Source organism: Anomaloglossus baeobatrachus, chromosome 8 (genome assembly GCF_048569485.1).
Source record: "Anomaloglossus baeobatrachus isolate aAnoBae1 chromosome 8, aAnoBae1.hap1, whole genome shotgun sequence".
In the NCBI taxonomy this organism is placed as follows: domain Eukaryota; kingdom Metazoa; phylum Chordata; class Amphibia; order Anura; family Aromobatidae; genus Anomaloglossus; species Anomaloglossus baeobatrachus.
The window spans coordinates 184,287,067-184,299,736 of record NC_134360.1 but is presented as its reverse complement, the minus strand read 5'-3'; the positions used below and the strand labels follow the sequence as shown (position 1 = coordinate 184,299,736).

Below are 12,670 nucleotides of genomic sequence, written 5' to 3'. Positions count from 1 at the left end.
CATTACCAGAGATTTTTTATTGAGGTTGTGGATTTCCTTTAGTGTATGACATGAACTAATCATAAGCAAGAATATACTGTACCCTGACAGTAGCTTAGAGCAGTTTTTCAGTGTGAGACATGTAATGACAGACTGCTCTCCTCACTGATCTCAGTTCAAAGCAGTGTGTGATTGTAAAGTGCCCAAAGATTATCTCATTGTGATTATTAACATTTACAGTCAGTGTAGGAGGGGCAAGGTTGTTGAGCTGACAACACTGAGAGGAGAGCTGCTAGAAGTGTTTGCAATGAGACAAAGCTACTCGCCAAACCTGTCACTCATAAAGGAGTGCCCGCGTCCTCAGAAACCAAGAAGTAAGGAGACCACAGAGTTGTGTGCTGCTGAAGAGAGAACTAGAGAATACCCCTTTAATATACATGGTAATAAAAAAAAATAGTAAGTTGTACTCAGCTCTGCAGCCACTATTCCATTATAAGGCGGGTTTACCATACTCCTCCTGGTAAAATGTACTCTTCAAAGTGGTTTTCAGTGATCAGAATAATGATGCAGACCAGCAATATCCAACTGGTGGAGCTGAACGCTTAACAGCCTTGCCAATTCTTTGTTTAAATTGTCCCTAGTCTCTTCTGCTCTGCTAACTGCATTCCATCTACAAAGTAGCGGCTCTACTGAGTGTTGCCGTGTTCTTTAATTGAAGTGAATGGACAACATTTCATTTCCCCGTAAAGTTGCATTTAGGCATCATAGGATACATACCTTGTTGCTTCTACTTTACTATTTCCAGCAATATAGTAAGGTGTTTCCTCATTATATTCATCATATACCCCCCATCGAAGGTGTGCCCATTCATGGACCAACACTCTACCTAGAAACCAGAATTAAAGAATGTGACATAAATGATTAATTTCTTAATTTATTAAATCTTTCATGTATTTGTAAAATTACTAGAGTAGAAAATTGTTTGCGTCAGTTTTATCCCCTATAGCTTACAGAATTATCAAATTACAGACTTTCATCTTTTCTTAGTAGACAATAAAATAAGAAAATATCCGTTAACTAAAAACAAATAGATCTTGACAATTTTTAGAAGTTAAAAAGCAAATTAGAAAATTGAATAAGTTTTATACAATAAATACATTGCGCAGTATGAAGCCGGATGTGGCCATGCCAGCTTCATAGAGGTCTACTGCGCATGACTGGAAGTGTCGGGCATTCAGATCGGCGTTCACAGCGGATACAGGTGCGCACATCACCAGTGGTGATGCTGCATTGAGTAGCATGTTAGCACACCCCTGTGGGCGTGCTAACATGCTAAGAGGGTGGACTAGTCGAAGGATATAATGCCCTTGCTACTAGTCCCTGCCCTTATTAGCATATGACAAAAGATCTTTAGAAATATTTTTTCTAAAGATCCCTTTATCTATGCTACTAGATGCTGGGACAGTTAAGCTTTATACGCTACGAGATCGCTACAGCGATCTGGTTGGGGTCACAGATTTTGTGACCCACATCCGGCCGCTATAGCGATCTCGTTGCGTGTGACTCCTAGGAGCGATTTTGGATCATTGCCAAAACGTCCAAAATCGCTCCTCGTTGACATGGGGGTCCTCTCCCAATGATCGCTGTTGCTTGGGCGAAGTTGATCCTCGTCCCTGCGGCAGCACACATCACTACATGTGACGCCGCAGGAACGAGGAACCTCTCCTTACCTGCCACACGCCAGCAATGAGGAAGGAAGAAGGTGGGCGGGATGTTCGTCTCCGCCCCTCCGCTTTGATTGGGCGGCCGCTTAGTGACGTCGCTGTGACGCCGAGCGAACCGCCCCCTTAGAAAGGAAGCGGTTCGCCGGTCACAGCGACGTCGCCGAGCAGGTAAGTACATGTGACGCTGCCGTAGCGATAATGTTCGCTACGGCAGCGATCTTCACATATCGGCATAACGATAGGGGCGGGTGCTATCACATTCGCCATCGCTAGCATTGGCTAGCGATCTTGTAGCGTGTAAAGCCACCCTTAGGCAGGGATTAGCAATATGCACCCTGAACTGCTCGTGTTCTGGGTGTATATTGGCCCTGACAGGTTCCCTTTAAGTAATGCATTGGGAAGCATATGTGGGGAAATTAACTTTCCAAATTCTTCGCTTCCTCATTACGATAACTTAGTGTAGTTTAGATAGAGATATATTTAAAGGGAATTTGAGAGTAGATTCTTCAAGCCCCTTATATTGTATAACAAAAGTTTTCTAAAGGTCAAGGTCTGTTATATATTTAGGGTTAACATTATATATCATAGTAATAAAATCTTATTAAAAATACTACTAGAAAAAGAGCTAAAGTTATCTTCACAAATTAATAGTGTTACAATTTCAAACTATTAGATAAATTGGAAGAAATGTACCTCTTGGTCCATACACTGAGAGTAGGCTGTTATCCAGTAGGAAGTTTGGTGTCAGGTGGATGTATCGTCCTGGTTCTCCACAACGTCCATACTGTAAAGTGTATGGATCATATCCATATTTGAGATATGGATTTGTAATAATTATATCTGCCTGAAAAATATAGTAAGGTACGTTTCTCAATGTTTTGTACAAAGAATGTAATAGAAAAGCTAAAGTTTATCTTTAAAGACATTGTCCTGCAGATAAGAAACATTTTGTTAAGTGCATTGGTAGATGTCGTCTTTATTTATTACCAATATTTCAATACAATATATTGTTTATTTATTTGCCTGTTTCCATGTTTTTAATAAGAAAAAATAAAACTAAAGTTAACCATGAATTTTTGGCTGTTGGGAGCATTGTCTTCCTTTTTTTCATTGCAATAAATAACTGTTTAGGGATTCTTAATTCTGGTGACTTCTATTGACATCTCTATTGTGGTTTCCTTTAAATGACTTTAGTTTGGGTCTATCAGGTTCCATTATGTTTTTTGTTGTTTTGACAGAAAAAATAGTACTGCAGGTCGCACTTACTGTCTACAATCTGTTGTAATCTGTGGCATTATCTTACTAATCAAAATTTGGGCCATCTCCACTTTTTGAAAACATTTTTGTGTATATGGAAAATAGAGACAGCCCTAAGGAGTAGTGGTGTAACTTCAAGATCATGGCCTCCAATGCAAAGACCTTCAAAAGATCCTTCAACTATCAAGGCTCTTTAATAGTATTGGTGTTCTCATATTGACCAAAGGGATCTACTGTAGTTTTGGGCACCATTTGGCTCCTGGGCCAGATGTGAATGAAACCCCCACAATCACTGTGTAGGAAGCTTACTCCAATGCAATCTTGAGTAGGGATGAGCGGTTCTATGGAGGTTCGTTTCACCGGCAACAAATGAACCGAGCCTCCACTGGCTTGACCCAAACCCTGGAGCAAGAAACTAATTGGCAATTTGAGTCTCCGCAGAGTACTTGTGGGGAAAGGTAGGCGGATTTTTTCAAACAATTTTTGGGTTGCACACTACATGTGATCCGCTGATGTTAGACAAAGAACGAGCCGTTCAAACACTGCAAGCAGCTCGCACAGGACTGAGCACCAAGCGTACCTGACCACAGCATTGCTCGCATGAGTGAAGTTGGCATGTAAAACATCCGAACCCCGAACCTTGATTTTTTTATTTGGTGTTTGGTTCGAAAATCAAACCTCAGGTTCACTCATCTCTAATCTTGAGCAAAAAATTGGTTTATACAGTATGGTGGAATTTATTTAGGATGTGGTGAAGAACTTGCTGAAGATGAGAATACTTTCTAAGCTGTAGGAATTCCTTAACTGCTCACCGTGTTGTAGGTTTCTGTCCCTGGTTTTATATAAATATTACTTGGTGTCCATGAAGATGGGATAAGGATTTTAACACTTTTGATGTACAGTCTTTTCTTGGTAGCCTGAAATAAATAACTTGTTGCTTCTTTTACCATTTCCTAGCGCAGAAAAAAAACATAGGTTAAGATATTATAATCCAAGTCACTACTCACTGACCAGTCATGAGGCAGGCTAGTCAAACGTTTTGGGGTCAGATACCAAGAGAACATGCCATAAACTAAATTGAAAGACATAGGTATAGTCAGGTCACAGTCTGGGGTTAGAATATTAGGAGGATAGCGGATCAAAGCAAAGGGTCAAGGCAAATGGATGGTCAGAGGAGATCCAAGGTTAGGTAGCAATAGACCACAACACAGAGCACAGATAATCGAGGCCAACATGCAGTTACAGTGATCTGCAACTAACTGCTCAGCTAAGTAGCTGGGCAATCACTTAGAATAGGGAACTCGTGAAGAATCCCTGCATCTCCCAGTCTAACATCAGATGGCTGAGAAGTACATCATCATAGCAACAGCTGAGCACGCCCCTGAAATAGGTTAGATGACAGAGCGGGAACTCACCAAACTGACAGCTTAGCTCAGCCCTGATTTCATAGGGCAACAAAACTACTACATATTAAGGCTGCAAAACACACCATTCCCCATTAGTCAAGTAACATTGCCATAGACAATAGATATCAACTTGTATACTGCTGCTTCTAAAAGGAAAGTGTCAGTCATGCTGCCTAAATAATGAACAGTTTGAATCAAAGCCTGGCTGAGCGATTGTAGACAGGTATATTTTTCTCTGAAACGCTCCGGTGTTTCAGAGATCCACACTGCTCCTTATACTATTCTCCTTTATTGACAGGTCTCTTCCTTGTGCGTATACTAGAAGAGATCTGCCTATCAACTTGAGAAGTGCCCGTGGGTGATGCTGGACTAGTCACTTCTATTGCTTTGATCCCTTGCCAAATCTTTAAAATATGTTTTCTTTGAAACACTGGAAAGGTTAAGAGAGAATCATACCAGACTGCAATCGTGCTCTGATTCATGCTGCCTGTGGTTTTGGCAGCATGCATCGACTGGCAGGTTCTTTTTGAATTTTCACAGCAGCTTGCTGACTAATTTTTTGCAGGTCTGTCCCACAATTATCAAATATAGCATAATTTTTAACCACATTTTTAGTGTATCACTAAAGGTGTACGCCCTTGGAGAAAGCCACGCGAAACGCGTCAGGGTGTTATTGGTAAGGCTTTTCTAACATGTAGCATTGTGATACATTTGTAATAGACATTTGATGATTTCTATAGGTTGTCTTCTCCTATATCAGGTTTATATGACAGTTTTCCTGATATATATTACTATTTGGTATTATTACTCATTTGCCAACCTAATTCCATTCACTCCACATTGCTACTCTATTAGCCTGTGTCATCTCCATATGAATGTAGTCCTTATACTGTATACAGTGTGTCCACCGATATCCTGTCCATCGTCATTAACTTGAGAACGGCGGCAGCTATAGGCACAGAAGTGGTGTCTAGGTATAGTAAAGTAGCCATGCGCTATGCAATGAAAGCACCTATAGCGCCACCTGGTGGAAAACAACAGAGTTAGCATTTTTATTTCGAAAACAGAACGAGATAGAGAAAAAAAGTGAAATACAAAGTTGTAGGGCATCATCAATTCAATACGAATTGACACCTTGCATACAGAAATGCTATGATTAGAACGCGTAAAACTCACAAGGCTGCGGACGTGAAGCAATACCTCATGGAGACCTTCCTACAAGTCATTGGGTATGGTGGCTATGTGGAGTGGCCTTCACGCTCACCTGACCTGACCCCATTGGACTTCTTTCTGTGAGGTGACATCAAACAGCAGGTGTATGCGACCCCTCCACCAACATTGCAGGACCTACGCCTGTGACGGGGTGTACATCAGAGCAAAGAGAGACAACAGGCCGAGGATGATCCAACAGGTTTACTAACAGGAATACAGGAACAGCACACGATTAGTCCACGTAAAACAGATTCGGAGGCCCTTCCCGACAATCCTCGGACCGGATAACAAAGCAATCGTCCTTACAGTAGTCCAAAGAGTTCCACACAATCACACGGGCCGCCACACAGGCCTAGCTCCGTCCGTGTCCACAGCCACCCAGGCTGGGGCTCCTTCTCTTTTCAAGTTTCAGCTCACTCTGAAGTTACAAAAAGGGAAATGCATTGTCTGTGCTCCTTGACCAGCCCACCATGTTCAGGGGGTGGGGGTCACACATCCTATCATCAATGGTTTGGTCCATCACAGGGCTCCTATATGTCTGCCAGCCACAGTAGATGAAGGGATCCCCTGCTGTGCAGAACAATGACTATTCCTTCACTGGCCAATGCAATTACAGACTAGATACACAACTCTGGATAGAAGAGGACAGGCTATTTACATAATCAATTATATAAGGGATTTTATACAAAAAATCCACAAAGAACCAGCGCTAGATGGGTTTTTTTATATATAATTTTATTAAAGAAAATATTGCTATCCTTGTTCCAAGGCAGGGTATTTACTAGTACACAATACACTAAAAAATTTTCTTAGAACCACATATACCAGAAAAAACACAATATAAATAAGTCAGAATTGAAAATACAAATAAAAATAAAGATAGAAATAAAAATATTAATAATAATAAAAAAAAAAAATATGAAAGATAAATCAAAAACCACACGAAGGGTTTTGGTATAAACCCGTTTCCTCAGAGGTGATCCGATATTCACAATAATTAATTTCTAACTCAGCTATCGTAATGCCCCGGCCGGTGGCATATACTTGATTTAGTAAAATATTGTGACTGATAGCATATAGGTGTACCACACCACCTCTGACTAATTTGCAAGCCTATTTTGCACACATCAAGCTTTGCACAAAATGTTGTAGAAATCAGAAACCCTCAATCCCCAATGTGATGTCAGTGGGATTTGCCAGCAGATTTTGATCTGTAGTAATATAGACCTGATTCCTCCGTTAGATAAACTGAAGTTGTTGTCAATGCAGGATTAACTTGTTAAATTTTCCAAGCACCTACTTGGAAGCATGTGGTCGTGAACAATACAGGTTGTGGAGGAGATGTCAGGTTACCACAAACCCCTTAGTTAGAGTCTCTAGACCACTTTACGGTGCCACAACTAAGCGGTCCCGTATTGTCCCAGTTCCCCAGCAGCTAGGTACAGTCGCTGGAAGCACCGATTATTTGCTGCAAATATAATGTGTGATCAGCAGTTTTACTCAACCTCTCCAGCGGGCAGTCCGATCTGTGTCCAGTGTGAGCTGAATGTGTCCACACACCGAGGGAGTTTACTTGGCAAGCTGTCACTACACAGGTAAAGCAGACAGTGCAAGATTCCAATCCAGTCCACTTCCAATGTGAACAATGAGTAGCCGTAGAGGGCACCACTGGAGGATGGTTGCAAGCAAGAATAACAGCGGTAACTTCTCAACCTTTTCAGCAGACAGTCCGGACCGTGTCCTTTAGAGACTGACTAGTGCTGCACAAGGGAGAGGTTGTTTGACAGAGTATCACCACACAGGTGGAGTAGGCAAAGCAGAGTCTTAATCCGACGCGCGTTTCGGGGGCGTGCACCGGCCCCCTTCCTCAAGGATGACTGGGCTATTGCCTAGGGCGCTATTTATGCGCATATTAAATTACTTAAAAAAAAAAAAAAAAAATTTTTTTTTTTTTTTTTTTTCTTTTTCTTTTTCTTTCCTTTCCCTCTTCTCTTCTCTTTTCTTTTCTCTTTCCTTTGTATCAATACCAGTATCTTTAATTCTTCTGCCTATTTTTATATATAAAACTATAAATTAATTAAAAGCAAACAGTTCAATGTCATTATTGAGTCCATATGGTTTTAAAGTATTCAATTCAAAAATCCATTGGCTCTCTGCTCGTGACATTTTTTTAATAAAATCGCCACCCCTCCAGTCCTTTGTTATTTTTTGCACACCCCATACTTCGGATCCCTTAAAAGACCCTCCATGTTTTAACGCATAATGTCTGGATAGGGGGTGTTTAGTACATTTATTTTTAACATTTCGAATGTGTTCACCCACCCTTTTCCATAGGGGTCTAATAGTTCTCCCAATGTATTTTTTCTGACAAGGACATTGAATGCAATATACAACTCCCTTTGATTGACATGTGATGAATTCTTTAATCATAATTTCTGACTGTCCCTGTACAAAGGATTTTCGTGTGATATTCTTTGTGTTTTTACACACTATACACCTTTTGCATGGAAAATAGCCTTTCAAGTCTAACATTCCTATTTTTTTGGGTACTGTAAAATTACGTATAGTGGGTGCCACTAAATTGCCAATGTTGTTGGCCTTTCTATATATAAATTTTGGATTAGTGGGCAGAAATTCCCCTATTATTTTGTCCTCTTTCAAGAGGTTCCAATACTTTTTAACAATGTTTTTAAAGATTCTTACTTGTGCAGTGTATTGGAGAATTATGGGGATATTAAAATCATTGGATTTAGGGGAGATGGGTGCGACTTGTTTACTTTGAAGTAAATTTTTTCTTTCTATCAATTTCGTCTGTGCATACGCATCCTTCAGAAACTCCCCCCTATATCCTTTCTGGACAAATTTCTTTGTTAGTGCACCCGCTTCCATCTCAAAATCTTCTTGTTTACTGCAGTTTCTGTATGCTCTGATATATTGGCTTTTTGGAACATTTAAGAGCCAACTTGGAAGATGGCAACTCCTCAATGATATATAACTATTTGTATCAGTAGGTTTATGGTAGGTTTTAGTTAAAATCTGACCATTTTCAATAAAAATATTTAGATCAAGAAAATTAATCATTGTGGCACTCACTGTATGGGTGAACTTAAGGTGATACTCATTTACGTTTAGACCTGCCAAGAACTCATGAAGTGACTGACTGTCACCTGACCAAATGAAAAGGACATCATCAATGAAGCGACGCCAGAGGACCAGGTTCTCCCGAAGCACGCCCCCAGGGTATATGGTGTCTTCCTCCCACCTCCCCATATAGAGGTTGGCGTAGCTTGGGGCGAACCTGGTCCCCATGGCTGTCCCCCACTTTTGCAAAAAGTATTGGACCCCATATCGAAAATAATTATGATTTAATATAAACAAAATACATTCCTCCAAGTAGTCAATCTGCATTTGGGGAAATAATCCGGACTTGGTTAGAAAATGTTTTGAGGCTTCGCAGCCCTTTAGATGCTCAATAGAGGTATACAGTGAGGTGACGTCAATGGACCCCAAAATATAATTTTGCTCCCATTTTACTTCTTGTAAGAGCTGCAACACTTGGGTGCTATCTTTCAAAAAGGCAGGTAATAGTGGAACGCACTTTTGAAGATGAATATCTATATACCTTGATAGGTTGGCTGTCAGACAGCCAATACCCGATATAATAGGGCGTCCTGGGGGGTTTTGCATTGTCTTGTGAATTTTAGGTACATGGTAGAAGACAGCCATGGGGACCAGGTTCGCCCCAAGCTACGCCAACCTCTATATGGGGAGGTGGGAGGAAGACACCATATACCCTGGGGGCGTGCTTCGGGAGAACCTGGTCCTCTGGCGTCGCTTCATTGATGATGTCCTTTTCATTTGGTCAGGTGACAGTCAGTCACTTCATGAGTTCTTGGCAGGTCTAAACGTAAATGAGTATCACCTTAAGTTCACCCATACAGTGAGTGCCACAATGATTAATTTTCTTGATCTAAATATTTTTATTGAAAATGGTCAGATTTTAACTAAAACCTACCATAAACCTACTGATACAAATAGTTATATATCATTGAGGAGTTGCCATCTTCCAAGTTGGCTCTTAAATGTTCCAAAAAGCCAATATATCAGAGCATACAGAAACTGCAGTAAACAAGAAGATTTTGAGATGGAAGCGGGTGCACTAACAAAGAAATTTGTCCAGAAAGGATATAGGGGGGAGTTTCTGAAGGATGCGTATGCACAGACGAAATTGATAGAAAGAAAAAATTTACTTCAAAGTAAACAAGTCGCACCCATCTCCCCTAAATCCAATGATTTTAATATCCCCATAATTCTCCAATACACTGCACAAGTAAGAATCTTTAAAAACATTGTTAAAAAGTATTGGAACCTCTTGAAAGAGGACAAAATAATAGGGGAATTTCTGCCCACTAATCCAAAATTTATATATAGAAAGGCCAACAACATTGGCAATTTAGTGGCACCCACTATACGTAATTTTACAGTACCCAAAAAAATAGGAATGTTAGACTTGAAAGGCTATTTTCCATGCAAAAGGTGTATAGTGTGTAAAAACACAAAGAATATCACACGAAAATCCTTTGTACAGGGACAGTCAGAAATTATGATTAAAGAATTCATCACATGTCAATCAAAGGGAGTTGTATATTGCATTCAATGTCCTTGTCAGAAAAAATACATTGGGAGAACTATTAGACCCCTATGGAAAAGGGTGGGTGAACACATTCGAAATGTTAAAAATAAATGTACTAAACACCCCCTATCCAGACATTATGCGTTAAAACATGGAGGGTCTTTTAAGGGATCCGAAGTATGGGGTGTGCAAAAAATAACAAAGGACTGGAGGGGTGGCGATTTTATTAAAAAAATGTCACGAGCAGAGAGCCAATGGATTTTTGAATTGAATACTTTAAAACCATATGGACTCAATAATGACATTGAACTGTTTGCTTTTAATTAATTTATAGTTTTATATATAAAAATAGGCAGAAGAATTAAAGATACTGGTATTGATACAAAGGAAAGAGAAAAGAAAAGAGAAGAGAAGAGGGAAAGGAAAGAAAAAGAAAAAGAAAAAAAAAAAAAAAATAAAAAAAAAAAAAAAAAAAAAAAAATTTTTTTTTTTTTTAAGTAATTTAATATGCGCATAAATAGCGCCCTAGGCAATAGCCCAGTCATCCTTGAGGAAGGGGGCCGGTGCACGCCCCCGAAACGCGCGTCGGATTAAGACTCTGCTTTGCCTACTCCACCTGTGTGGTGATACTCTGTCAAACAACCTCTCCCTTGTGCAGCACTAGTCAGTCTCTAAAGGACACGGTCCGGACTGTCTGCTGAAAAGGTTGAGAAGTTACCGCTGTTATTCTTGCTTGCAACCATCCTCCAGTGGTGCCCTCTACGGCTACTCATTGTTCACATTGGAAGTGGACTGGATTGGAATCTTGCACTGTCTGCTTTACCTGTGTAGTGACAGCTTGCCAAGTAAACTCCCTCGGTGTGTGGACACATTCAGCTCACACTGGACACAGATCGGACTGCCCGCTGGAGAGGTTGAGTAAAACTGCTGATCACACATTATATTTGCAGCAAATAATCGGTGCTTCCAGCGACTGTACCTAGCTGCTGGGGAACTGGGACAATACGGGACCGCTTAGTTGTGGCACCGTAAAGTGGTCTAGAGACTCTAACTAAGGGGTTTGTGGTAACCTGACATCTCCTCCACAACCTGTATTGTTCACGACCACATGCTTCCAAGTAGGTGCTTGGAAAATTTAACAAGTTAATCCTGCATTGACAACAACTTCAGTTTATCTAACGGAGGAATCAGGTCTATATTACTACAGATCAAAATCTGCTGGCAAATCCCACTGACATCACATTGGGGATTGAGGGTTTCTGATTTCTACAACATTTTGTGCAAAGCTTGATGTGTGCAAAATAGGCTTGCAAATTAGTCAGAGGTGGTGTGGTACACCTATATGCTATCAGTCACAATATTTTACTAAATCAAGTATATGCCACCGGCCGGGGCATTACGATAGCTGAGTTAGAAATTAATTATTGTGAATATCGGATCACCTCTGAGGAAACGGGTTTATACCAAAACCCTTCGTGTGGTTTTTGATTTATCTTTCATATTTTTTTTTTTTTATTATTATTAATATTTTTATTTCTATCTTTATTTTTATTTGTATTTTCAATTCTGACTTATTTATATTGTGTTTTTTCTGGTATATGTGGTTCTAAGAAAATTTTTTAGTGTATTGTGTACTAGTAAATACCCTGCCTTGGAACAAGGATAGCAATATTTTCTTTAATAAAATTATATATAAAAAAACCCATCTAGCGCTGGTTCTTTGTGGATTTTTTGTATAAAATCCCTTATATAATTTATTAAAACCTGGCTAAGTAAAGGGGTGTCTTTGCCAATAGAACCAAGCTGCAAGAATATAGCAAGTTTTTTTTTTGTTTTTTTTTTCAGGGTTAAGCGCTGCCATTTGCCTGCAGGCACTTTAGAATATATTTCATTAACCCCTTGTGGCTAGCTGCTAACCCACAACACGTGCTATCCTTGTCCAGGCTTTGTTGTATATACTCCCGCGTAGGTCAAAATGGGGGATTTGTGGGAAAACCGCAAAGACAGGATTTTTAAAGTGCAAAGGTTTTTTGGTTATGCGGAAAAGCCACAATTAAACACTGTTAATGGTCCGGATATTTCTATAATTAAAAAGAAACTTAGGGAATTAGAACAATTACTTTTAAAAGAGATGAGAGATTTATGGGAAGTAGCTACTCTTGAAAGGTATCTGGAAGCCGATATTATACCTAAAGGATTACTGGTTAGTAAAGCCCTATCAGGAGATATAGGAGATCGCCAAACCCTTTTAGAATGGGATGAACTTTTTAAAGATTTTTCTAGACAGGCAGTCCAATTCATTATTGATAAAAGAAAAAAACAACTTATACTAAATAAAAGTCGAATTCTTCAACTATTTGATGAAATAAAACCCCATAAAAATAATTACGAAATATCTAATCTGTCTAAAAATATATTAAAACGGATACAAAACAAAGAAAAAGAAATTATTGAGAAAA

At 39.7% G+C, this 12,670-nt stretch overlaps 1 protein-coding gene across 1 annotated transcript in view; it reads right to left on the bottom strand.

Annotated features, from left to right (window-relative positions):
* The window catches only part of LOC142250155 (calcium-activated chloride channel regulator 1-like), a 166,109-nt gene that overhangs the window by 76,703 nt on the left and 76,736 nt on the right, over positions 1-12,670 (bottom strand). Inside the window, exons 2-4 of the mRNA XM_075322289.1 lie at positions 3,773-3,913; positions 2,397-2,547; positions 757-865 (exon numbers count right to left, since the gene is read on the bottom strand). Coding sequence (XP_075178404.1) covers positions 757-865; positions 2,397-2,547; positions 3,773-3,913 — 401 coding nt within the window. The remainder of the gene's footprint in view (positions 1-756; positions 866-2,396; positions 2,548-3,772; positions 3,914-12,670) is intronic.